This window comes from Phascolarctos cinereus, unplaced genomic scaffold, assembly GCF_003287225.1.
Source record: "Phascolarctos cinereus isolate Bilbo 61053 unplaced genomic scaffold, phaCin_HiC Scaffold_5;HRSCAF=322, whole genome shotgun sequence".
NCBI lineage: Eukaryota > Metazoa > Chordata > Mammalia > Diprotodontia > Phascolarctidae > Phascolarctos > Phascolarctos cinereus.
The window spans coordinates 361,546,380-361,574,129 of record NW_027555958.1 but is presented as its reverse complement, the minus strand read 5'-3'; the positions used below and the strand labels follow the sequence as shown (position 1 = coordinate 361,574,129).

Genomic DNA, 27,750 nt, shown 5'->3' with positions numbered 1-27,750 from the left:
GTTAAGTTGCAAGAGACTTAAATCCTTACTGCTTTGCAGGATTTTAATGGTAAACTAGTGTCCCATTCTGGGCATTTCCCAGTTCTTTCTCCCCATGGACAGAGATAGATAAATCCATGGTTATAGGATCTTTTCTATAAGAGTGCTCACAAGCAAACCACAAGCAAGGTTGGGGGGAGGAGGGAACTGGGAAAGCCATTGTCATAGATAGAACATTTATTAAGTGTTTACTATATGCCAGGTACCATACTAAGCACTGGGCATACACATACATACAAACAAGCATGACAGTCTCTTCTATCCAAGAAGTTATATTTAAATGGGGTAAGGATAATGGAAGTGAAGGGGAGGGAAACTATATACAGGCATGGTGAGGAGAGAGCTAGGAAGTTGCATGAAGGCCTAGGCTCCAGCAAGGCAAGGCTCTAGTTGCCCATCAGGGCTAGGGGATCCAGGGGTTGAGATCAAATGGGGTGAAGATGGTGGCCAGGGTTGGGCACTTAATAAAATAATTAGAAGATAGAATACTCTTATTTTATTTATTTTTTTAATGTTAACTTTTTCAACACATGCAATAAATGAGCTACATAGTACCCCATCTCTATAATTTATCAAATTTCATTGAGTGGCCAATTTTGGGAAAGGCATTACTGGGTTCTGGGGCTCTTTTTCAGTGGGTCTCCCTATTGGTAATAATGAGCAAGTATTCACAAGTGAAACTGAACGTCATTGTTTTTCACTGACCTTTACCTAGCCTAATGGTTTCCTCATTTTATTAAGAAAATGGGGGTAGCTAGGTGGCACAGTGGATAGAGTAAGGCCCTGGATTTAGGAGGACCTGAGTTCAAAACCGGCCTCAGACTGACACATAACACTAGCTGTGTGACCCTATGCAAGTCACTTAACCTTATTGCCTAACAAACAAACAAAAAAAAAGAAATCAAAAAATGTCCTCAGGATTTGGGGCAGCTAGGTGGTGCAGTGGATAAAGCACCAGCCCCGAAGTCAGGAGGACCTGAATTCAAATCTGGCCTCAGACCAAACACTTGACACTTACTAGCTGTGTGACCCTGGGCAAGTCACTTAACCCCAACTGCCTAATTTAAAGAAAAAAAAAAAAAAAATGAAGAAGTCAGTATTCTATGCCTATTACCTGCAGTCCCAGAAAACAGTGAAAATTATAGAGAACAAAGTGGCCACAGAGCCATAACTTTAGATGTAATTTTCTTCAGAGAATATATGTACTATTTTCACTCAAGACTGAGAAATAGAGAGTGATATAGAAATAGAGAGAAAGGAGAGAGATCTCTCAAGCAGAAGTTCTGACCCAGTAGATGAGAATCTGCCCATAGGTTCTGAAGCCTTTCTTGCATGGGAGGACTTCATGATGGTTGCCAAACTTCTTTCTCTGCACACTCCCTTCTCCAGTTTACTGGGCTTCCCAATAGGAAGTGGATGACAACCAGATGTAGCACCCTCACCTGAAGAACTTTACTGTCAGCCTTACCCTGTCCTTCCCAACTAGCTGGTATGATAAGGTGCTATTTACCTCCCCATTTTACAAATGAAGTAACAGAACCCGAAAGAGGTTAAATGACTTGCCTAAGGTCATACAGCCAGTGCCTGAGGCAGATACAAATTCAAGCCTTCCTAACTCCAGTTTCAGTGCTCTGTGTACATACCAGGAATTTAGTACATGCTTGTTGATTGATTATGTGGTCACAAAGCATTATTGCTAGTGCCAAAATGGACCCCTTTTCCACAAAGCAACTGCTCACATTTTAATGCCTTATGACCTCAACATAGTGAAAGGATTATTGTTTCATGGTTGCCTCTCTTGAACTGCCTACCAATCTCAGTCTCCTCTCTGTTATTTTTTTGTTTTGGTTACAGGGTGGTGGCAGGATCTCCTTTAGCTTACTGGCTACTTTGGTCACATGCCCTCCAGGCCCGATTCATATCTAGAACTTGAATTCTAAAAGCTGTGAACAGTGCCTGATTTTTCTGTGTTGCAAAGAAGGAAAGCATTATTTTTTCAAAGAATGAGATAGTCCCGTTCACATCAGGGATGAACCTTCCCCAGTGATGGAGCCCTTCCTACCTGAATGACCTCTTTAATTATTATCTAACTGAAGTAAAAAAAGAAAAAAGAAAGAGAACAAGGTTAACTGGCAGAATTTTATCTTGCATTTCTCCAAAGGAAGAGACTGAGGCAGAAAATGGCAAGCTGTGTGCAGTGCATTGCAGGAGATAGCCAAGTTAGAACTCAAATCACTAGATGAATGCTCATAGGAAAAAAAAAAAAGAAAGAAAGAAAACAACTGAAGTGCAAACTCCTTGGCCAGAGGAGGAGGTGAAGAGTGAGCCAAACAATGGATTAAGCAGCAACTAAGGATAATGGTAGGATCTAGGATTTGAGATAGGTGAAGACACGCCTTTTTTTTTAAGATGTGCAGTGGTTAGTGGGCAAGGGAAAGGCTGGGAGATTGAATTGTAGATAGACCAGAGTACTAAAGGTGAAGTATCCCTTTGTATATACATACATATATTTATGTGCAAATATATGTATATATTTATATACACATGTGCATACATAGAAATATATAATTGCCATGAAGGACTCAAATTTGAGAACAAGCTATGAAGCCCTCCCTGGCTTTCAAAAAGACGGTTTAATAATGTAGGGTAAATGCAAGCTCAACCTTCCAGGAGAACCGCCTAAAGTTACTATATAAAGTAAATGCAGTTAATCATTTTATGTAAGGGCTGCTACACTCATACGCTTCTCCCCTACCTCCTTCAATCCCACACCCCATCATCGCCTCAGAGAGATTCAATAGCTGGGGGTAAGAGGGAAAAAGAAAAAAAAGGAAAAAAACCGGGAGGACTTCTGACTGCAATCCCAGCACGTCACTTTGTTGGAGGCAAACACGTGGTACGAGGAGAACTTATAAATCTCCCCTCCCCGGCAAGATCGTGATGTTATCTGCTGGCAAAAGTTTCCCGCTGAGCTAAAGGAGGAGAGAGAGAGAGAGAGAGAGAGAGAGAGAGAGAGAGAGAGAGAAGAGAGAGAGAGAGAGAGAGAGAGAGAGAGAGAGAGAGAGAGAGAGAGAGAGAGAGAGATGGAGAACAGAGTATAACGGTCTTCCAATCCATTCAGGAAAGGAACAGGGGTTGTCCGGTAGAAAAGGAGAGAAAAGAAAGCGGGAGAGACTCTTTGACTTTCCGGGTGGCAAGTGCTGGAAAAGAACACAAGGAAGATTGGTCAAGCGGGCCAAAGACGGAGAGAGGTTGGGGAAAGGGGGAGGTGGGAGTCCAAGGGAGCGAGCAAGGAACCCACTGAAAACAACCCCCACGCCCCTTAGGAATAAAGCATCTCCCCCACCAGTCCTTCCAAGTCACTGCCTTTGCCGGCAACCAGGAGGGGAAGACAGCGGCGGCGGCAGCGGCGGTGAAGGCAGCGCTGGCGGCGGCGGCCGGGGCAGTGGCTTGTTTGTAGCTGGGTTACAGAGTTTGGTTTGGAGAAGCAGAAGGAGGAGGAGGAGAAGGAGAGGAGGAGGAGGCGCTCGAAGGCAGCACCGGCGGCTGCAGCTACAAAAAGTAACCCGGGCGGGGTTGGTGCACGCGGCCCGGGGTGCATGCAACAGCTTGCGGCAACCCGGAGCGAAGATCGTCGCCGCCTTTGCTGCCCGCTACGGACAAGGACGGAGCGGGGTGGGAAGCGTAGCGCACCCCGCCTCCCCTCGGTGTCTCGGGCTCTCCCCCAACACACACACGCGCGCGCGCGCGTACACACACACACACACACACACACACACACACACACACACACACACACACACACGTGTGCGATTCTCGGCTGCTCCTCCAGCCGCGGTGTCTGTCTTCTCTCGCAGAGACATCGGCGCCCGCAGTGGAAGTGGGGAGAGCTGCTGCTTGTTCCCTACACCCCCCCCTTTTTTGATTTTTATTTTTAATCTCTCTTCCCCCTTCCCAATACCCATAGCATCCTGGAACACCCCTTTCTGTCGGGTTGCTAGCTGCCAGTCCTGGGGCCTCTCCATCTCTCTCTCCCCACTTTGGCTGTAGGAGACGAGTTCAGGTTAGCTCCTTCGGGCTGGACACTGACACACTGAACCCCGCGTCCTTCGGCTCAATGGTTTCTGCCTAAGAGACTTTTCCCTTCTTTTTTTTCCCCTCCCCTTGCCCCCGCCCGACCAAAAAAAATATTCAGAATTCCCCCTCACTCACCCAATTACCCGGCTCATATTTATGCTGCCACCCTTCTAAGGACTCATATTTTCTCTTTTTTACACAATTTGAGAGGTCATTTGGTCATTGTTTTTGGTTTGTTTGCCAAGTTACATACTTGATCTGATTTTTTTTTCTTTAATCCCCATCTATTCTCTATTTTGAGGATTTACCCCTTTTAACTCCCCCCTTCCGATTCTTAAAAAAAAAAATGCACTACTATCTCCTAAGCGTTTTCCTGACCCTGGATCTGGTCACCGTGGCGCTGAGCCTCTCTACCTGCAGCACACTCGACATGGATCAGTTCATGCGCAAGAGGATCGAGGCGATCCGGGGCCAGATCCTCAGCAAGCTGAAGCTCACCAGCCCCCCTGAAGAATACCCCGAACCCGAGGAGGTCCCCCCGGAGGTGATCTCCATTTACAACAGCACCAGGGACTTGCTCCAGGAGAAAGCCAACCGGAGGGCAGCGGCTTGCGAGAGGGAGAGGAGCGACGAGGAGTACTATGCCAAAGAGGTTTACAAAATAGATATGCCCTACTACTCGGAAAGTAAGTGCTACGTTTATTCTTCTCGAGTCCCTGAGATTTGGCTGTGCCCGGAGCTTTCCAACCTCCCTCTATCGTCCTCTCCTCTCCTCTCCGAGTTCCATCTCGGCTCAAGCTATCTTCCCCCATTCCTTCCTCCTCCCCCACTCTCCCCGGCCCAGCGATCCTTTAGAGTTGTGCTCGAGGCAATTTCTTTGTACCTTTACTTTCTGTTTTTCTCCCTTTCCCTCCCTCTTTCTTCCCTCCTTTTCCTCCCAATCTCCTCAGCTGCGCTCTTCTTTTTCCTCTTCCCTGAAAATTCATCACAAGGTCCATTGGCGAGGAGGCAGCCCTCCTCAGCAACCTACGATCCTCTCCCCAGGGGCAGAACTGACTGCAGAAATCTTGGTAGGTTTATTTTCTTTGGGCAGAAGGGTTTGTTACCACATCGGGTCTTGAATGGTTAAAAAAAATGGGGAGGGAGAAAAAGGGCGAAGATTTGCCTCTTCTCCCCATCCCCCGCCCCACCGCTGATCTGACTACATATTTCTGATTCCGTCTCCATTGTATCAATGTTTAAAAATTATATCTAAAAAAAATACATCTACCAAAAACCCCCCAACTTTGAATTTGACCTCATCAGTCCCTAATGCATCCCTTACCACCAGAAAATGAATGCACATCCCCCCTGCCCCCATTCCCCCTCCAAAATCTTCTAATTTCACTTTTTTGACTTTCATTCATAAGAAAATGGGAACTTTTTTTCAGTACTTGAGTTTTAAGTTGACTTTCCCCCTAAATTGAGTGCAGCCTGACCTCTCTTCCCCTGCCACTCACACTCATTTGGTCATTATTGTTTGCTTAATGGTTTAGTTGAAAACTCCATTTTTCTTAATAGGTTTATAACAAATCCTCTCTTTTCAACCTTTGTTGCCTGTGCTAACTCCCTTTTCCTTTGCTCTCGGCAGTTGTTTTGATGATGCATTCCTAAATCTAAAAGGGAGTAAAAGAGCCCTCCCGGCTCCTAGACTGTGCAGGGTTGCCATATCCTCAAATCCATCTGGCATACAGTAGTGACTGGAGTGAAATGATTTATTGTGGAGTTCTTTGGTGGGGGGGGAGAGCAGGGAGAAGAACGGAATGGGGCAGTTAACTTGAAATGGATTCAGAGCGCTTCTTTAAAAATGCCTCCTGTGATACCTGAGAGGGTTAAATACCAGGAAGAAGCAAGGGGGAGGGGGAATCCTTCAACATTACTGTATTCCAAATCCCAATCCCTTTCCGTTTCATTGGCTACCCATTTCTCTCCTCCCCTTTCCATGCCCTATATACTTGTTGGCCACTTTTGCAAAGTCTCTGTGTCTTGCCTAAATAGATAATACAGCCATCTTGGTAACTTTATCCAAGAGTTTCTAATTGCAGGGTGGTGCATTTTAAAATATATTTATTTTTAGTTTAACAAGTCGCTGCTTCGTGGCTTGTCACGTCTTGTAGGTGATGGTCCCAGAATGACAGCCGGTGTGTCTGAACCCCAGCCTTTTAGGCAGCCTTTCTTCTGCCGCTGTTGTCTCTCTTTTATTGTGAAATGACAGCATCAGGTTCAGGACACTCTGGCAAGCAGGATGATTTTACTATTGTAATTATGGCACCCTCTAACAACAGCTATGAGGAATAAGCACCACCCTTATTATCCCCAGGGAAATAAGCCTTTTTACTTGGGTTGGAGCCAATGGGATATTCGGAAAGCAATGGCATTGCAAGCTGTAGCAATACCAGGGAGATTGAGTGAGGAATCAGGCCAGCTTTCTTTTTCCGGCACGTGCAGCAGCCCTGCTGGTACTTGGGTGGACAGGCGAGCACACTATCTGGTGCCCGAATAGGTCGTGCTTGAGGCGTTTAGCAACAAACGCGAAAATAAATTGCTCTCAGTTCTTGGACACATCTCCAATCTGTAACCAATTATTTTGGAGATATCAGGTTATCTAAGAAAAATGTATCGACCCAGGGTTCTTCCCACTAGAACCTTGAATGATCTAAGAAGTTAAGGCCACAGCATCCCAGTTACCTATTTCCCTTTTAGCTGGAGGAAACCTCTGGTTTTAGAAAGAGACCAGTGCGTGTTATATAGGTTCAGTTTAGGCAATACCTTCCTATAAAGGGCCAGATTAGGTATCTAAAATATTATCAAGGCATTCAGAGATATGAGTCTGTTAACAGAGAAGGTAACAGCTAATCCAGGTATCTACCAACAGGGCGCATCACAGCAGTTTAGAAGCAGGTCCTGCAAGTAGCGCATTGGGTACTACTGTGTAAATACTAGATGATTTTATAGAAAGTAGGTTAACTGATTTTCCAGCACTTTGTAGTTATGCTGGATTATACGAATCTTTAAAAAAAAAAAAGGAAGAAATCACCATTTTTTTTTTCAAGGAGTAAATTGAAAGTACCAGCATTGGAGAACAGACCAGCTTTCCCCGTTTAGAACTTTATTGCATAGTTTTTACCTCTTTCATTGCTGAAAAGAGTCATGGAGTGGTAAGGGAGGTGGGGAAGGAGACTGAAATTTCTTGCAATGAGTACGATGAAGGTCAAAAGCTGTAGAGATGAAGGCATGGGAAAGATCACTGGCTCAGGGTTTTTTTTTAACCACAAAGTTGTTAGCATTCAGTGACTGACTTTGGCATAAGTATTACAAATATGCTCTAATTATACTGAGCCAGCTATATATCACTACAGATTGCTGATAGCCCTTTGCAGGACATTTTATAAAGTTCAGACTAAATATTTTTAGCAATGTGGAGATTTAAAAGCAAAAATATAAGAGATATTGTATATGCCCTAAGGCATATTTTGTCTTAAATATTATCCTTGGCCAACTGTACTATATAAAAACAGTAAATATGAATAGAACTGGCCAGGTGCCAATCTCCTGGGATGAATTTTAGTCAAGAAGGTATGTATAGGATATAAATAATACTGTGTCAACATTTAAAGAAGGGCTCTGATTAGTTTTGAATTTATTCATATTAATCTTTTCACATGCTGTTAGTTTAAGGCTCAAAGTAGAGTTATGCTAAGGTTTACCCATAGTTTGCACGGAGGGAATAAGGGGACATCTGGTCCTTTTGACAATCCTTTTGAGATTCAAGGCTCATCTATTCAAAAGATATTGCAAAAGGCTTGAGAGACTCAGAAAGATTGCTCCAAATACAATAGGCTTCTCGATGTTTTTAAACTACTAACAATAAAAATATAACCTAAGGGCTTGGTAAATCAAAAGGTTCTAAAACCTTTTTTCCCTTTTCCTCTTCTCTGCTTCTTCCTTCCCTTTAATTGTAACAATCTCTTCATTTCTTATATTGCTTTATTATAGTATGATATGACACAATTCCTTCCTTTACATTCATTTCAGATTACTGACTTTCTTTAGTTATTTTGTTGGTAGTAATTGTAATTAATACCTTGTACATGTATATTTCTTTGCTATTTTTGAAGCATTTTCACCTTTTTTTATCTGATTCTTTTAACAACTCTGTAAAACAGGCTGTACAGGTATGATTACCCCTATTTTACAGATAAATGAGAATCAGAGAAGTTAAGTCACTTGCCTAAGTCACACAGCAAACAGGTAGACTTTGGCCAGAAATAACTTTGTTCCTTTGACTCCTTATGCTATCTTCTTTATACTAAACCATGCTGCTTTTTAAAATACAGTTGTGCACAAAAAATACTTTAGAAATTGAATAAAAGGATCATTAGAAAGCCATCTTAGGTAAATGGGAGACTGTGAATTCTTTTTATGTAGCATGTGTTATTCTTGGGATCTTTACTTACCGAGGCCCTTTCCCATTCATTCAGTTTCACTGATGATCTTTTCTTAGGGAGTCTCAGTCAGCATCCATGTCATGTTAGTCAATTTTGGGAGGGAAAATGAAGATATGTCTTAGATTTTACTTGCACAGAAAACAAGCAGTTCATGCAAATGCAGAACACGGCCAAGCTAGGCACTGAAGAAAGTAAGTCAGTCATCACTTGGCTAATTCTATCATTTTGAATTGGATGGGCTAAACTATACAGTCTGAAAAATCACAATGAAATTTCCTTTGTTATTGTTTCACATGAATTTTAAACATTTCCTTTTAGAAGTTCCCCTGCCTCTAATCTTTCTCAGTGACACTGTGGAATGCAGAGTGAGTGTCAATACCGTGGTAGGTTTAGGGAGTGGAGCTGAGCATTCTGTTTAGGAATACTGCTTTCTACATATAAATCGACTCTCTGCTGGCCAACTGCCCAATGAAAGAAAACATTACTGACTGGACACAGAAGTGTTTTTGGCTTTATCTCCGAGGCGTTGATTTTTCAGGAATTCAGAATAATTACTGGTATGCAATTGGCAAAAACTTCTCTCCTCCCCTTCATATATTGCATCATGACTCTGTGTTGTTACTGCTCTGCAGCCCACTCTTGGTGCCTTTAGTTTAGGTCACTACTGACTCAGGATCAGGATTTCTTTTTTTTCTCCCCTTCTCTTTTTTCCCTTTCTCCTTGTCTCTTCCTCCCTTTCCCTCCCCCCCTTTCTTCTGTTCTCTCCCTCTCTGTTTCTCTGTCTCTCCTCCTCCTCTCTCTGTTTCTCTTTTTCTGTCTCTCCCTGTCCTCTTTCACTTCATCCAAAGATGAAAAGCATATTTAAAATAAACATAATACTTTGAAACTGAAATAATGAGACATTTTGTAGTGAGGCATTAGGAAGGCTGACTGACTTGGTACCCTCTCCAGCTCACAGTAGGGGCTTTGAAGTCCGAAGACCTGGGTTTGAATTCTGATTACTTTCTTATTACCTATGTCCTTGGGTTACTCCCTTAACCTCATTTGGCCTAAATTTCCTTGTCTATAAAATGAGGGAGTTGGATGAAATGAGTTTTAAGGTTCCACCTGGATCTAAATCTGTCATCATATGAACTACTAGGAAATCTGACTTCTGTCATGGGAGCAAAAACAATTTACTTTCTTGGGCTAGAAAGATGATTGTGAATCCTTGACCAGGGCTGGGAGCACTTATGTCTCCACAGTGACCCCTACAGTCCACATATAGCATGACATTTTGAGGTTTTCACTTCCCAGAATTATAGCTTCTAGACCTGGCAGGGACTTCAGAGGCCACCTAATAAAACCCCCTTATTTTACAGATGAAAAACAAAAACAAAAACAAACAAAAAAAACTGAGGTCCAGAGATGCAGAGTGATTTGTGCAAGGTCACACAGGTAGTTAGTGACAGAGGTGGAATTTGACCCCAGACTATTGCCCTCTTCCCATCTCCTCCGGGGACATTTGGCATGGTTATTTCATTTTTCATATAAAAATACCGAAACGTACCAGACTATTTTCACAGAGGAAATTGAGATGTGCCAAGGAGAAGATCCTACATACAGTTGTTGGCTGACCTGAGGAATCTCCCCAACTTGGGCCTTTGACTCTCAGGTCATTAATGGCTTAAGGACTAGAATACATTTAGTGACTGCAGGGATAATAGATTAGAGAAAGCAAAGTAAAGAAGTCAAATCTAAAGAGGTCTTCAGAATCCCAGGAGAGATAGAAAGATTTTGGTGTAAAAAGACCACTGATGATGACAGGTCATTTTAGGGAAGGCACAATCCATCTTGAAATATTAGAAGGATTGGGATAGGGGAAGCAGATTAGAGTTATTCTTTGTAGTTCCAAAGGGCAGAATTAGGACCTGTAGGTAGAAATTATTGGGGAAAAGATTCTTGGCTCTGTATAAAGGAAAACTTTCTGAGAAATTGAGCTGTCTACCAAGAGAATGGACTGACCTACCTGGTGGTGGATTCTTCTGCCACCGGAAATGTTCAAAGAAAGGCTCTAAGGCCAGTTGTCTGAAATTCCTACACCAGATGGGGATGTTGGATTATGACCCTCTGAGATCCTTCCAACTTAAAGGTTTTATGTGTTCTTTTTTTTTTTTTGAGGAAGAGGGACGCATTGTACTTTCATTGGTATAGAGAAACTCCTTCTACCAATGCAGATCAGCAACCGATTTGCAACTGATAGTCTCTTTAGAGAGTTACTTTGGGCACTGAGAGGTTATTCATAATAATAAAGACATAAAATATTGATTTACACAGAGTTGTGCTATGTGCCCAGCACTGTGCTAAGCACTTTACAATCATTATCTTATTTGATCATCACAACAACCCTGGAAGAAATGTGCTATTATTTTCCCCATTTTACAGATGAAGAACTGAGGCAAACAGATGTTGTGACTTGCCCAGGGCCAGTCACACAGCTAGTAAGTGTCTGAGGTCGGATTTGAACTCAGGTCTTGACTCCAGGCCTCTGCTCTATCCATCACACCACTTAGCTAAGCTAACTTACTTGTCAGGAAGTAGGACTTGAACCCAGTTCTTCCACACTTTGAGGCCAGCTCTCACTATCCATGCTCCTCACTGCCTCTGTATGACTATAGTAATTAGAAAATTCATACTATTTCTCTCCTCTCCCCAACCCAGAATCCTCCAGAAGGTGAGCTTTTAAATAGCATCCCTTTCAACTGTCTTGATGTAATGTTTCAGAGACTGGTGGGAACCGGGAGAGATGCTTTGGATTTGCCAGATGTGCTCCTCCTGCTCATGCTGACCTTCTCCTCAGGAGTGTTTTCCACATTGCAGACTGGGAGTTAAGGCTCTGAACAGTTTGACAAAAGGAGGCCCTGGCAAAGATAAACAAATGTTCCCATTGTCATTTTGAAACTGTATGTGGTGTGTTTTCATTTTTTAAAACAAAGGTACTTTTTAGCCTGAGAATTATATGTTCTCCAGGTATTCTCTCTCTCTCTCCTCTCTCTCTCTCTCTCTCTCTCTCTCTCTCTCTCTCTTTCTCTCTCTCTCTCTCTCTCTTCTCTCTCTCTCTCTCTCTCTCTCTCTCTCTCTCTTTCTCTTTCTCTTTCTCTCTCTCCCTCTGTCTCTCCCTTCTCCTCCTCCTCCTCCTCCTCCTCCTCCTCCTCCTCCTCCTCCTCCTCCTCCTCCTCCTCCTCCTTCTTCTTCTTCTTCTTCTTCTTCTTCTTCTTCTTCTTCTTCTTCTTCTTCTTCTTTCTTCTTCTTCTTCTTCTTCTTCTTCTTCTTCTTCTTCTTCTCTTCTTCTTCTCCTCTCTCCCTTTCTCTTTCCTCTGTCTCTGTCTCTCATTTAATAATAAGTCAGGGATGCCTCAACAGGTTTGTTTAGACTGAAAAGTTTGCCTTGGTCATTTATTTAGAGTAAGTTTGCATCCTGCCTGCAACCACAAACTGTTTTTTACTTCTTTTTTAATCTTCAAGTGTCCAGAAGTAGATGTGGAACTACAGCATTACCAGCTTTCTTCCTGACTTGGCCTGGCTGGCTCTATTTCCTCTGAAAAGTCCCCCTTGACTTCTTTCCCATAATTTCTCAGTTGCATTCACCCTGACTGTTATTATGAAATACCTGCATGTTTAGCAATTAAACGTACATATGACTTAGATCCAGAGTATGCCATGCACAAACCTGGAATGCTTTCTAAGATAAGGTTGGAAGGTATTGGTACAGTAACCCACTGGGCACTGTTTGCAATGTCAGGCCTTCTAGCTCATTTTCTGTATTGCTGTCTCTGCTTAGTAAGAGCACACAATCTTGGTTCAGTGAGATACTTCTCTGGTTAAGAATGCCTTTGACACTTGAAGGATGAAAGAGGCAGGAAGGTCGGGTCTAGTCCTACCTATAGTCCTGATGCCAATGAAGTTGGTGAGAATTTCCCTTCAACTCAGAGGAAGGAGCGAATGGGTTAGTTGGAGGATTCCAGGAACAAGTGACCATGTGACCAACTGAGGACTGTCTTTCCCCTTGTTATTAAAGTCTTTTCATTCCAAGTCTAGAGATTCCAATAACCTCAGATTGACTCATGGTCTGGGGTTTAATGTGTAGCCTAGGAGATTGAGGAATTTGGCACTCCTCCTTCTCCCTAGACTGGTTAGCTGATGGATCAAGGGAATAAACTAAGCAAAGTGGAAGAGTTATTAATATTAAGTGCATATTCACTAAAAAATATTGCTTGTATTTATATTCTTTAAACTCTGTCCTTACAAATAAGAATAACTGGTCGTGAAACTTGGCTAAGTCTTTACGCCTATCTCTCCCTGCTTCATTTTCCCCCTCATAAGTACAGTTAACTCTTTCTTCCCTGCAATTCAGAGATAAGGAGGGCACGGGTCATTGAAATCCCTGATTTTATTCTTTAGTTGGAAACATTTTCCTGCTATCATTTTACCACTTTTGCTAACAGAGCAAAACTAGCTACCTTGACTTTAATTTTTCTCTTGGATTCCTCATTGGTAATGACATTGGCTCACTTGACCCACCAGCATTTATTATGTCTGGGCAGGGCACAGTACTGTTTGCTGTGGGAATTCCCAGCCAAAGAGAAGGCTCCCTTCTTGTCTACCCTCAGGGAGCCTTAACACCTATTTGAGAGAGCTAACAGTAGATGGAATGTAAAAATCTAGTAATCTGGCAACAGTAGCATCTAGAATTGTAGTGAAGCCAATGCTTTTGAGCATGTGGTAAGTTACTGCCCTAGAGTGGTCTTGGCTATGTGACATGCTGGGATGTCCCCAGTTATCTCCAGAAGCTTTGCGAGATCTCACATAAAAATGAATTAAATTCATATTAATATGCCCACCTTTAAATGTATGCCATAAAACCTGTCCTTCCCTTTGATTTTTATGTGTCAGGAAATAAAAATAATATACTAGGAGTTGTAGACCCAAGGTTTTGACCTACTGCCCACACCCTCAATGCCTTGAACCTTGGGATGAAAGCAGGGAGTATACATTGTACACTGTATAAATATTATCTATCACCTTGATCAAACCTTCCCTCCCCTTGCCCCAATAGTTCCAAATCCTGACAGAACCACAATTAAGAAATTTGAGATGGTATGAATCTGACAGTTCAGGAGGCTACAATCAATTAGTCAGTCAACATTCATTTATACAGTGCTTTTTATATTTTTGGTTGTGCTCTGACTTGGAAATACAAAGACCAAAAACTTAAAACAGTCCTTGCTCAGAGGACTTCCAAAAGCAACTGATAACCAAACCTACCAAGCTGGAGGTTGGTGATGAAGAGGGGAAAACCTATTGGAAGGAGTGAAGTTCATGAAAGGGAGAGATAGAGTAAGAAGGTTCCCAGGAAAGAGGAAAGGGAAGATATAATGGAAGGCCAACCCAGGAAGATCAGAGAGGAAGACTAAATTTATTAAAATTTATGGTCACATAGTGCTTCAAGATTTGCGAAATAGTTTATATATGTCATCTAGTGAAGCTGTTATTACATATTCATGAGTTTACTCAAGCCTCACAATAATTCTGTGGGGTAAGATACTTCAGGTATTTTTATACCCATATTATAGGTGGGGAAACTGAGGCTCTGAGAGGTAGTTAGGTGACTTGTGCATGGCTATATTGCTGGCATGTCATAAGGAAGGTGATATCATCCCAGAAGAGAAGTTGAAGCCATTCCTGTTTTAGTTCACATCTCAATTGCTCTGTTACAGTTTTTTGAAACCCCCTCATTGGCACTAAAGATGTTTCCCTATCATGGGGTGGGGAGGTGTGAAGTCCTGAGTCCTTAGGAGTTTGTATTTGTTAGTGGTAAGAAAAACATTCTTTTATACTTCAATGGATGTAGGATCTTATTAGTGTGAATACCGTGTAGAATCCATTGGTAAAAATGGAAAAATCCATCCTTAATCTCTTATCTTGTCCATATCTTCCAATAATTCCTCCAAAGGGAGTACAGCCAAAGTGTTGAGCATCACCTTCTCTATCTCCTGACCTCAGGTAGGCTAAAAGTGGAGTAACACATGGGTGTCTGTTACCCTCTCTTTCCCTGTGCAAGGAAAGCTTGGTGTGGGTCAAAAGAAAACTTGATGTAAGTAGTTTGTCCAGTCACCTTTGGATACTTAACTAAGTCATGGTTAACAAAAACAGAAATGGGTAGATTGAATTTCCCTTCAAATAGAGAGAATTACTGGAATCAGGGAAAAAGAGGGGAAAATGATTGTTGGATTTTGTGATGCCCCAACCATCTGAAACCAGTTTTAAAACATATACTAAACCTCAAATGCAGATGTGCTTATGTCCATGCTCACAATGAGGATTTGTCATTGTTTTTTTCAGGTCTTTTGAGTTCTCTGTTTTTTTTTTTAAGATAAATTTGAAGCAGATTCAGATGTTTTATGCCTGAGGAAAAGATATTTTTTTCCCAAAAGAAAAGAAAAACATACAGCAAGCTGTATAAAAATAATGACTAGCTTTTATTTATTTTTTAAATGTAGCATCTTTTTAGTCTCATGAAAACAAACAAACAAAAAAAGGAAGCAAATGCTGTGACTTAGATCTTGGCTCTGTTTGTTTGGCTCTTTTTCTCCATATCTCACCCACACTACTCTGACAAATACCCCATCTATCTTGACAAGCTAGTTCACAAATAACCATTCATTCATAACTTCAGGCTGTTGTAAGAATTCCTATTTGTTACTTAATCTTGTGATAGGGAATGCAAACTTTGGCTTGGAAAAAGGACCCTGTCAAGTGACTGAAAGTGCATCATCTTTACAAAAAGTCAAGAAGGAAGTCTTTTTGAAAGAGGATCTCATGCTGTTGTGGATTTAAAAAAAAATAAAATAAATACACTGAAGAGCATTAAACCATCTCTTGTTGCTGGATCACAAATCGGAATGTTCTGGGAAAGATCGTTTAATTGTTAAGTTTTGGATTCACTTCAGTAATTGTAATTTCAACGGTTCTTGGGTAAAGTCTGCCTATCAGTAATTGTTCTCTGTACACCAAATGTAGCAGTAAATCTGTCATTTTTTCCATCTTGGCTTTTCCTACTTATACAATCATTTATTCTCCCATTTTTTGGCTGGTATCTTTATCTCCTTTTTTTCCATTGGTTTCATCTCACAACCCTGCTTTGAATTCTTAAGCTAGAAAAATAATGTTGATATTTTATTTCTTTCTTTGTTCTTTTGTTTGTTTATGATTTGTAATTAAGCAGGTATTTCAGCTGGTTAGTAAAAGACTGCTAATTTATTCTGGTTGTAGATTAGATGGAGATGTAATACTCACTATTTGAGGTAGTTTTCTTGCAGAAGGTAGATGATTTGGTGAAGTAACTGACAGGGGAGGGGAGAGAAGAAACAGAAGTCTTAGTCCTCAAAACCTGCTCCTTTACAATGTTGACTTTTGGAAAAAGAGTAAGGGTAAGTCATCAGAAACAGAAAGAATGCTTAGAAAATAGTTTATCACCCCTTAAAAGTGTGTGTGTATGTGTAAGTGAACACCCTAAAAAAACCTAATGCATAACTGTCACTTTTCCTTGCCTTCCCTTCCATCCCCCCCAATACGTTCACACACACATACATACATACATAAACACATACATGCATATTTCTTCTCAAGGTCTAAGACAGTTGCTTGGTGCCTTTTTTATGTCTCTCTGCTCAAGCCTATGACTTAGGATTTGTATCTGTGAATGTCCTGTTCTGGATCTGAGCCACACTGGGGACAGGTACCTTTGATCACACTGACTTGTATGCTAGCTTAGTCATATAGATGTTTATCAGCCTAGAATTAAACCTGAAATTACTAAGTGTGTTGATTGAGCTCTGGGCGTGGGGTCAGAGCCTTTGAGCTAATCTCAGCCCTGCAACTGATTCACTTTCTGAACTTGGGCGTGTCTCCTTCCCTGTGGTTTTTCTGTTCTACAGAATGGGAAGAATGATGCTAGCCTAACTCTTAGGGGTGTATTTAAGGATGATCCTATTGTTGGAGAGTATCATCATCAAGCTGATGAATAATAACTAAAAAAGAAGACAGGAGTCTCGTGGATGGGGTAAAGTACAGTGTTAGTAATTTTGTGGTACCAGCACACCTGCCCTAGATCACTCACTTGACCAATAAATCAACAAGTATTTATTAAGCCCTTGTTATTGGATCAGTAAGTATTTACTGGGGCAGCTAGGTGACACAGTGGATAGAGCACCTATAAAATGAGCTGGAAAAAGAAATGGCAAACCACTCCAGTATCTTCACCAAGATGGGGTCACAAAGAGGAGTCAGACACGACTTACTACTCAACAACAACAAAGCATTTTTTTTAAAGCACTTGTTATGTACTAGATACTGTGCTAGGTTTCATTGATACAAATGAAAAAGGGATATTCTGCCTTCAATAAACTTACGTTCCACTAAACTAATTTAGTATTGGATTCCCCCAAGTAGAACCTCATTTAATGTTGGGGCTGGGAGGAAATGGTAGCACCTGCTTTACTTTGTAGGATTTTTGTGTTATACTAAAAGAGATGCAGGGCATATATCACAAAAATGCCATTGATGAAAAGAAAGGCCATAGATACCCCCAAATTTAGATTGCTCTTTTTGTGGTAGCAAGGAACTAGAAACAGCAGATGTCCATTGATTAGAGAATGGCTAAACAAATTGTGGGACATAAATGTCTTAATAGAATATAGGCTGTTCTCACTTTATGTAAATGGACATTCCTCAGATCTCTACATAGAGCGATTTTTACATAATATGAATTTGCCCACAGATGTGGGGAAGAGAGTGAGGGAAGCAGAAAGGGGGCTGCACCCTGGTGGAGGGAGGGGGCCAGGAGAGAGAAGCAGGAGGAGGAACATGTGGGGCAGGGCCAGCTTCACTGGGGCCAGAACTAAGAGAAAGAATACGGGAGTGAGGGTTGTGGGGGAGGCAGACACAGACATCAGAAGACAGGGAACAGGCAGAGGCAGACACTCAGGTGGATAGGTACAGCACGGCAAAGGTCTCCTCTCTCAGGAGGTCTCAAGTGGAGCCCCCCATCCATCAGTGGTAATGTCTTCATTAGTCTGTTCTTTTGCTTTCACTTGGAGGGATTTTTTTCGGGGGGGTGGGAGGCTGTGGAGCTGAGGGGCATGAGGGGAGGGAGACAGAGAGAAAGTGAGACAGAGAGAGAGCACAATACTGTAGTAAAGTTAACATGGGTGGGTTTTTTTTTAATGCAGATTTCTTTTAGGATTCTTCACGTAAAGTTAAATTTGCATGATGCACATTTGCATAAAGCAAGAACTGTCTATATTACTGTACTGTAAGAAATGACTAACATGATGAGTACAGAGAAGCATGAAAAAACTTACATGAACTGATACAAACTGCAGTCATCAGAGCCAGGAAAACAGTATATCCAATGACTACAACATTGTAAAAAACAACCATCACAAAACATTCAAAAAGGAAAGTTATAAAATATAAGTAATAAGGCTGTCCCTGAAGAAGAGCTCAGAAGAGACACCCCACCCTGGGTTGGTTATTCCTTAGAAGGTATCAAGACCTTGCCTGAGACTTGATTGACTCAGGGGAGTAAAGGCTCAGATATCACTTTCTGGTCTCCTAAGTACAAAGCAGCCAGGAGGAGCTCAAGGTATGCCATAGTGCTTGGCTGGTGGATCGTGATGGGTAGCTCAGATGAGTGACTTTCCCTCAGCTGAATCAGTTTGAAATTTCCTCAGTGACTATCCTTGTTGAACATCCTTCTTGCTATGGCTAAATAAATCTCTTTTTGTTAACTTTGAATGACCTACAAGTGTCTCATTTTGTTCCAGTATTGAACCTATGGGATTGGTCTGAGCCCAGCCCAGCCCAGCCCAGAGCAACAGTGAATAGAACTTGAATTCTTTCCAGTAGCCAGAATACTATAAAATTGGTGCAGCAGGAGTATTGGGTTGGATTCCAGTTCATATCCCACCTAAGTAAGTTACTATTTCATAGTTACTTAAGTTTGCTGGACCTCAGTTTCCTCGTCTGTAAAATGAAGACTTGAACTGGATGATCTCTGAGGTTCCTTCCCAATATAAATCTATGATCCCATGAATTGAATTAGTGAAGATACTGGCTTCAATTCAACTCAGTTCATTCGGCTGCAAAGAGAGGTATTACCCTGTAGGTAAGGAAAGATTTTTGACCAGCCTGTAGATCTATCTAATGGTGCCTTTTCCAGGTTCTATTCACCTACTAAATGTAAACTAAATTTACATACTTGACTACTGCTTGACATAAATTGTTAGTTGTTATCCTACCCTTGTGCACTTGGTGACTCTGGAGAAATTCTGAGTTCAGCTAATTAAAAGAGTGTCTCTTTTCTGCAACACAGTAGACACTGGCCTGAAGAAGGTGCTGTTTCCAAGGGAAAGGAGTTAAATCCCCCAAGAAATGCCTAATACCAGAGTTGGGGGAAAGTAGAATTAACCGAGCCAGAGTCCCGCTGTTTCTTTCTCATTGGTTATTCTGCTTGAGGTTTGTATTTAAGAGAACAATTTTCAGCATCTCTCCTTCAAAGGTCAGATAGTAGTGAGAAAACTTTGTTTGACTTGTTAATCTGGAGAGGAGCAAACAGTTTATATCACTGTAGCTTCCTGTCTTTGCTAACTGGTTATTTGAGGTTTTTTCTCTGTAAGCCGTTACAAAAAGGATTTAAAAATAAACAATATGGTTCCTTATTGTTGGGAACATATGTGAGCAGATGTCCATTGGTAGCAGCATATGGCAACAATATGGTAGTGTGTCTGATTGCAGAACAGAGAGTGACAGGCCTTCATTCATGCCCCCATAATGTTCAGATTGTTCAATCTCCTACACCTGAAATAAATAGTATTCTGACTGGGAAAATATGATGCAGCAGATCACAGTATAGTACTGGAATCTTGTTAGCACAGTTAATGGCTTCAGCATATTGCTAAAGGCACTTGAGAAGAGAAGAGTCAATCTTTCCAGAACACTTCACCTCTGACTTATTCATGTCAGGAAGCATGGTCAAAGGAAAGATCACACACTTAGATGTGTGTGGCCTTGGGCAAGTCACTTAACTTCCTGGGCCTCTGTTTCCTCATGGTAAAATGAAAATTTAACTCTGTAGCTTCTGAGGTCCCTCCTGACTTTGGATTTAGGACCTAGCATATAAATTGTAAATTCTACCTTTGGTATGTGCAATAGGAACAAGGCAAGCCAGAGGCAAAAATCTATCAGATACTCATAAAGGTGGTTAGGATTTATTTGAGTGATAATGTACCAGTCATTTGCTATAATGATTATTTCCTAGAAGTCTGATTTTTATATTCATTAAATATAAGATGGACTTTTTTGCTAGAGTGAGACTTTGTGGCGTAGTGGATGGAGAGCTATCCTTGGAACTAGAAGACTTATGCTTAAATCTTGCCTCTGACAAATATTGGCAATGAGACCCTGAGCAAGTCACTTTCTCAGGGTCCTTTTAAACTCTCTTAAGACAGTAAGTTATAGAAAAGATGCTGACCTGCATTGTTGGAGGGAGTTTTCCCACATGGGAGTTCCCAATACCAATGAAAAAACAGGGTTAACTTCTTGGCCCATAGTGAGTAGATTTCAGCTCAATGTCAGAAAAGGTTTCTTAATAATTGGATTCCTCCTAAAATAGAATGAATTGAAATAATGCCTATTCTTGGAGGTCTTCAAGCAGAGGCTACATGATCAACTATTTCAGGGTTCTTGTAGAGTGAATTCATGTATCAGGTAAGGGTTTTAGTAGAAATTAATGAACTCTATGGTTCTCTGCCAACTTTGAAATTATAAGATCTTTTCCTGTCATTAGAGAAAGTCCTTCAATCAGGGATGAATGAAAACCTAGCCACAATGGAGACAGTGTGGTATGGTGGGAAAAGCACTGAATTCAGTCAGAGAGAGTTTGGGTTCAATTTCTGCCACTAGGTACTTGTGTGACCTTGGTGAGTCATTCTACTCCTTGGGAGCTTCCTTGGTTTTGTCATCTATAAAATGTTGGGATTGGATTAGATGACCTTGAAGGTCCCTTCTAGCTCTAAATCTATAATCCTATGGCACTTCTAAAAGATAAGGCCTAGTTGAACAAAAGATAAGCAATTTCAAAAATTTAGTAAAAAAGGAAGTAGGCACATAAAGGAATCACCCACTGTTAGAGCTGAAAGGGACCTTGAAGTTGACCATGTGCTTCATTTTGTAGTGACGTGCCTAAGGTCATAGAGTTTGTTAGTGGCAGAACTATTAGCTATCATCATCATCATTATCATCATTAATTTTCTACTTATTATAACTATTATAGAATGAGGTGGCTCTATTTTTTGCTAAGTAATGAATTAGACATTTATACTTCTAGTGTTTTAGCCTTTTTAAGGCAAATGGTCAGGTATTTGGATTCTCAGCAGTAGTTCCTGCTAAACTGAGGTTATTCCTGTTAAATTTCTCATTGGGAGAAAATACAGACCAGTTTACCAGGTCTGACTGCTGTTCTTCAAAAGTAAACTATTTCATTACTTACATCACCTGGAGCTCCTAATAGCACTGGTTATAGAGCATTCATGCCTTCAGGCTTGTGGACAATTCTATTACTTGGCCAAGAAGGTATCTTATGCTAATAGAAATGATCAGTGTTTTCTTAGGATTCAGAAATTCAGGATAGTGGATTTCTGGAGCAAATAATAGCTTGTAGATTCATTTGTAAATTGCTTTTCATTTGGAGAGGTCAAAGCATCTTAGACTCCAAACATTTACTTCTAAACTCTCTGCAACTTGGCTTCTGATCTTAAGATTCAACTATTCTCCCTAAAGTTATCAGTGATGTCTTACTTGCCAAATCTCATGGCAATTCTCAATCCTCATCCTTCTTGACCTACCTGGAATTTAACTGTTTATTTTCCTTTCTTGGATACTTACTCCTGTCTAGGTTTCCATGACGTTGTTCTCTCCTGATTTTCTTCCTCTCTGATACTCCTCAGTCTCCTTTGCAAGGATCTTCATCTAGTGCATGCACGCTAATTGTGGGTGCCCCCCAAAACTCTGCTCTGGGCCCGCTTCATTCTCCCTCTATACTATTTTGCTTGGTGATCTTATCAGTTCACATGAGTTTAATGATCATTTTTATGTAGACACTTCTGAGATCTATAGATCCAATCTCCGCCTCTCTACTGAGCCCAGGTCCCACATCAACAACTGCCCTTTGGAGATTTCAAATACAGATACATACAAAATGCTAATATACTAGGTAGTTATGGAAGACACTAGCAGGTGTAGGAATCAGGAAAGGCTTCATTCAGAAGGTGCTGCTTGAACTACATCTTGTAGGAGGAAGAGGAACTTTCTGAGGCAAAAGTGAGAAGGATGTGCATTGTAAGCATGAGGAGTGGTCAGTATAAAACATGAGAATAGGAGATGGAGTGCTATATGTGAGGAACAGAGATAAGGCCAGTTTTACTGGATTATAGAGTGCTGGAAAGAGAGTAATTTATAATCGATAAATGAATAAATAAACATTTGTTGGATTGAATTATATCTCAGAGAAAACTGGGTAATGTTCCAAGATCTCTTTGCGGATATCTTGTCTACTTTGGAGTGGAAAAGCATTTATTAAGTGCTTACTGTGTGCCAAGCACTGTGATAAATTTTAAGAGATGCAAATAGAAAACTGAGGCAGTCTTCCTTGCTGAAAGCACCTTGAAACAGCTATGCAAAAGTAGAAAATTCAGGAGAATGATATAGCTAGTTGTGCAGCTGGCTGGCTGGACAACCTGAACCTTTCATTCATTTTCTTTTCTTATCTCCATGAGAGCTCAGCCGTGCACAGGCAGGGTGAAAGGGAGAAGAGGTTGGTGTTTGCTCCATGCTCTTGAGGCCAGTGAAGACTTTTGGCTTTGGTTGGGTTCCAAAAATGGATGAAGGTTCAAGATTCAGGGAGAAACAACCTTCTCATTTCTACCCAAGCTGGTTTGCCAGATAATGGCTACAGCTGAGGACTGGTTTACTTGGATATTATACTCTGCAATTTGTCAGGCCTAACCTCACTTCTAAAGAATCACTATGGTTTATTTCACAGCACCATGGACTGTGGTTTTCCTCAGAAGAGCTGGCTTCTAAAAAGGTTGTATATTTCTCTTAATATTGGGAAACCTCCTCTGGGACTAGGAGCCCACATATATATTTAAAAGGAAAAAAACCCAGAAGAACCAGGCACCTAATTGATGCTGAAAATGAGGACATTTTATTTTCCTTTTCCTCCATCTTATGATACAGACAATTCTGAAGCAATATCTGTTTCAGATAGCTCACTTTCTTTTTTAAAAAATAAGTTTTATTGTCTTTTTTTGCATTCTTAGTATCTTCTCCCTCCCAGATAGCAATCCCATAAAACAAATACATTTTTTTAAAGATTAAAAAAAAGGAACAGGAAAAAATCAGCAAAACTGGTCAATATATTGAAAAACTCTGAAAATAGATGCATTGTATAATAACTTGTGGACCTCCTGCCTCTGCAAAGGGGTGGGATGGGAGAGTCTTCTCATGTATCTTCTTAAAAGTCAGGCTTGTTCTTTATTATTTTCAAAATTTACTTGAGAGAGAGAGAGAGAGAGAGAGAGAGAGAGAGAGAGAGAGAGAGAGAGAGAGAGAGAGAGTGTGTGGTTGTCCATTTTGTTTGCATTGTGTAAAATCTCTCACTTTAATTTCATGTTAGGATTTGAATCCAAGAGCCAAAAGTCTGACTTGCTGTCCTCTGTACAACTCCTTTTGAAACTCTTTTGGGGCCAAAACATTTCTTTCCTTTTCTTTCCTTTGCTTTCTCTGTCCTCTTAAAAGCAGCCTATCACTTTGGGCTAATTTCCTTTTCATCCATTATTACCACAGTAAACAGGTTGAGCAATCAATCTATCCTGGTTTCCTGGGCAGTATTTCTTCCTAGACACTCCTTCTTGGTTTGGGTTATGTCTTATTAGTCTGTTACAAGGGCCCTGCTTTCAACCTTGTTGAAAATGGGAGCTCAGTACACTTCTCAGCTAGTTTGGAAAATTCAGGAGTGCATCTCGGTGGATGCAAGGGGGAAAAGCAGGAGCAAGAGGAGACAGCATCTACCATTTAGTGCTTGAGGACCAGAGCTTTTGTCTTTGCTGACAGTCCAGACAGAAAAATCTATTGACCGCTTTTAAATCTTTCGTGCAGTATAGCTGAGCAGTGGGGGTCTGCATTTCTTTCGTCTCTTTTCTTAGAAATAGTAATTGAGTAAAAATGTAAGTGAGTATGTGCCAGGGGGCAGGCGTCCAGGGTCAGAGTGAATTTCTCCATGCTGAGTGTGATTTTGAACACTCGTTAAGTGGAAATGACTGGTGCCAAGCAGTTCGAGGGCCATCTCTGTCACCTTGCATGAACCGCGTCTCCATTCCAAGGAGATGTTGGGAATGGTTTAGAAGGAGACCAGGACCTATGGCGCCTCTTGCTTTCCCGTCCCTCTAATCTTGGGCTGGCTGGTGATTGCCACGTGTTCTAATGTTGCAGCCTGGGCCTGACAGCTGTAATGGTTCAGGTGCTTTAAAATACTTCTCGGTTTAAAACAGTATTTACTTTCCACCTGTCTAGATTATTTTGTTTGATTTTTAAATTTTTTTTTTGTGGGAAGGGTCTTCCTCATTAATTCCTGCTAACATGACCAAAAAGGAGAATGTCTTCAGAAGCCGGAGAGGTTGTCCAGGGGATACAGAAGTCCAAAGGGTAAATAATTTAGGAAGTATATGTTTGTGTGTGTGTGTGTGTGTGTGTGTATCAGTCAGTAAACATTTATTAAGTACCTACTAAGTGCCAGGCACTGTGCTAAGTTCTGCAGATACAAGAAAGGCAAAAGACAGTCCCTGCTCTCAAGGAGCTCATATTTTAATGGAGGAAACAACAAACAATATACATGCAAATGTATATTATATATACATACATACATCTATCTCCATGTGACTTTAACTTCATCTGTACAATGAAAGTCTGATTAGATGATTCCAAGGGTGCTTCCATTTCCAACTCCAGCAATCCTACAGGCCCATGAATTAGTGCATCCACTGTGGTGGGTTTGGATTTTCAGCTGGTTACTGAACAACTTCTAATGATCTCAGTTTATCTGGGGATAAATGGCAAATCTGAAGATCCATGTAAGCTTATTCAGGGTTACTCAGTGAGGGAGAATCTGGGCTCAGTGCTGTTTTGCCCAGTTGACTGTCTCTCTTCCTCCTTTCCCTTGAATATAAGCAGTGAAGAGTTAACCCTGTTTTCTAGTCTGTAACACCCATTTCCACATGGGTAAGCAGATCACTCCCAACAAGGGTCTAAAGAGTGAGGGTGCTTACATGGTATGGAGCATTGTAATCACTTGAGATTCCAAACTCAAGAAGTGGGTGCCGAGTTTAGAAGTTGGATTGGTTATGCATGGGACTAAATTCCTTTATCCAAGTACGTTTAATTGGGGCAGCTGTGGAGCAGGAAGGGAATTTTGGAAGCTAAAGAGCAGTTCCCTGTGGTTGTGTTTTGGTCGAGACTTTTCCAGCCCGTTCATGGCCAGAGTCTCATGCTGAGCATTCCCGCATTCTGTGGGCTGAGAATCTAGCCTTAGACAGAATGCAAATTCTAGTGTCACAGCCAAAAGGCATTTTCAGGTCAACAAAGTTTTCTCTGCTTAGTACTATTCTCTTCCAGGGGAATTACCACAGGCAAAAATCTGACCAACTGATTTAAATGCATACAATAATAGAAAAAAAAATCACTGCTAAATTAAATAGGTTGGGTGATTCATATGGTGCATGAGTGTCCATACACTAAAACCAACCCCACCCTCTTACCTCGAATTAGTTTTGTAGCTGCTCCTTACATGGAAAGATGAATCTGGCAGCCCAAGCAGTGAGAATGATGGGGTTTCTGACCCACTTTGTCTCCTGGGTTCAGCTCTACAGTATGGCTGCCCTGACTCAGATAGTTATTGTAGAATTTTGTCCAGTAAGCTGCTTTGAGAAATCTCCAAGTCTCCTCAGAGTTTCTTAGTTTACTGTGTATATATCTAAGTTGAAACAAGAGAAGAAACAACAACAAAAATAAGGAGCCCTAGGAAAAGCATCACTGAAATGAATTCTAGTTCCAATTCTATTGCAAACTAGATATCTAACCAACATAATACATATATTAAATATGTATTATGCACCTGGAGCTGTGCTAAGCACTGGGGATATAAGGACAAAGATAAAACAGCCTCTGCCCTCAGGGAGCTTCCATTCTAATTGAGGAAAGTCAACTAGCTTTCACTAAGCACTTACTACCCTCCAGGCTCTGTCCTAAGTGTTGGGAATACAAAAACGAATTAAAGGAGAAAGGAAGATAGTCTCTGCCCTCCAGGAATTTTTTATTCTAATGGGAGTGGGGTTGATTAGAAGGTCCCCAGCTAGGGTGCTAGTGGGTGAATGGTATAGAAAGTCTGTAGTACAGCCTGTAGAGGAATGAGACAATATTGCCCTAGAGTCCTTTTAAAATTGAGGGTCTAAGGAGGAGCCAGCTGATCAATCAGAGGGAGATTTGGGTAGTTGAGTACTTCCCTTGTGTGAATTCCAAAGTTGGAGTAAGTTTTCAGGATGAAGAGATTTCTGGGGCATGGTAGAGAAAAATCTGGAGTGAAATGGCTTGGATGTCCTTAAATGAAGACTGTGGGAGGAGTTAGACAATGAAGACACGGTTCTAGGTAGAAGGAACTTCTAATATATGAATTAATATTAATTATTACTGACCCCCAATGCAGTACTCTGTCCACTACACCATGATCCAAGATAGATCCACTCCAGGTACCAACTCCTTCACTTGTAAATAGTATCACAGCATTTCTAGTGTACTTTGAGGATACAATAGATGTAGGTACAGGTGCTTCAAGAGACTCAGTTTTCCTTATCTTCTCTTTAGAGGGGTGTCCTCTATGTGTCAAAAGTCTTGAAATATTAATAAGTGTGTCCCCTTCTTCTACCCTGTACTTCGTCAGGCCTGATGAGAAGCTGATATGACCAAACTTGTCTGGTTTTTAGTCCCAGTCCTTATGCCTAATTCACTGTGTGATCTTGGGTAAGTTACTTCAGTTCTCTGCACCACATAGAAAGAGGGGATGGACTAAGGTCCTTTCCAGCTCTAACATTCTGTGATTCCACATTGTAGACCAGGACAGAGAATCATTCCCCAGAGCTCACTAACAAAGTATTGCCACTTCTGCTCGCTCCAGAGGCAGCAAAATTGCTCACAGTTGTAGGGAGTAGCACTGTATCTGCTAAGTGAGTAAGAAACTCCCATCTTGCAGTGGCCTATTTTCTCATACCTTTAATGTCCAGCTCATGAGTTCTTTGTGCAGTTGAGGACACATAGCTGGGATCAACTGGGCCTTTAGACTTGACTAATAAACCTTGAGACATAAAGGTTAGAAAGTACTATTGCTTAAAAGCCCAAATGAGACTGAAAGTAGAATATTAAAATGAGAGGGCTATACTTCACGACCTCTAAAGTACCTTTCAGCTGTGAATCCATGATCCTAGATTAGTCCTGAAAGCCACCAAGCATTTGCATATTGCCCAATGTGTAGGATTTCTACTGCATTCAATTCTTAAATTCCTAATAGCACAGCATTATCACTGAAATTCTCAAGCCAGGAGGTGGAAGTGAGGAAGGGTGGATAGGGAGAGAGAGAGAGAGACATGAGATTCCAATAAGATTCAGAACAGTTTAGAAGGAGATGAGGATGTATGGTGTTGCTTGCCTTACAGTCTCTCTAATCTTGGACTGGTGATTGCCACGTGTTCTAATGTAGCAGCCTAGGCCTGGTAGCTATAATGGTTCAGGGGCTTTCAAATACTTCAGTTTAAAACATATCTGAAAAGGGGGAGAGAGAGAGAGAGAGAGAGAGAGAGAGAGAGAGAGAGAGAGAGAGAGAGAGAGAGAGAGAGAGCGCACATGGGGATCAGCTAGTGAAAAGGCATGAGATATGGAGTCAGGAGATAGTATGTCCTATGTAAGAAACAGCAAAGAAGCCAGTGTTGGTCCATTATAGAGC

General features: G+C 41.3%; 1 protein-coding gene across 1 annotated transcript in view; it reads left to right on the top strand.

Annotated features, from left to right (window-relative positions):
- Window positions 1–3,103: 3,103 nt before the first annotated feature.
- The window catches only part of TGFB2 (transforming growth factor beta 2), a 95,776-nt gene continuing 71,129 nt past the window's right edge, over window positions 3,104–27,750 (top strand). The window contains 1 exon segment of the mRNA XM_020982253.2: window positions 3,104–4,802. Within this exon segment, the coding sequence (XP_020837912.1) occupies window positions 4,463–4,802 (340 nt within the window). The 5' untranslated portion in view covers window positions 3,104–4,462.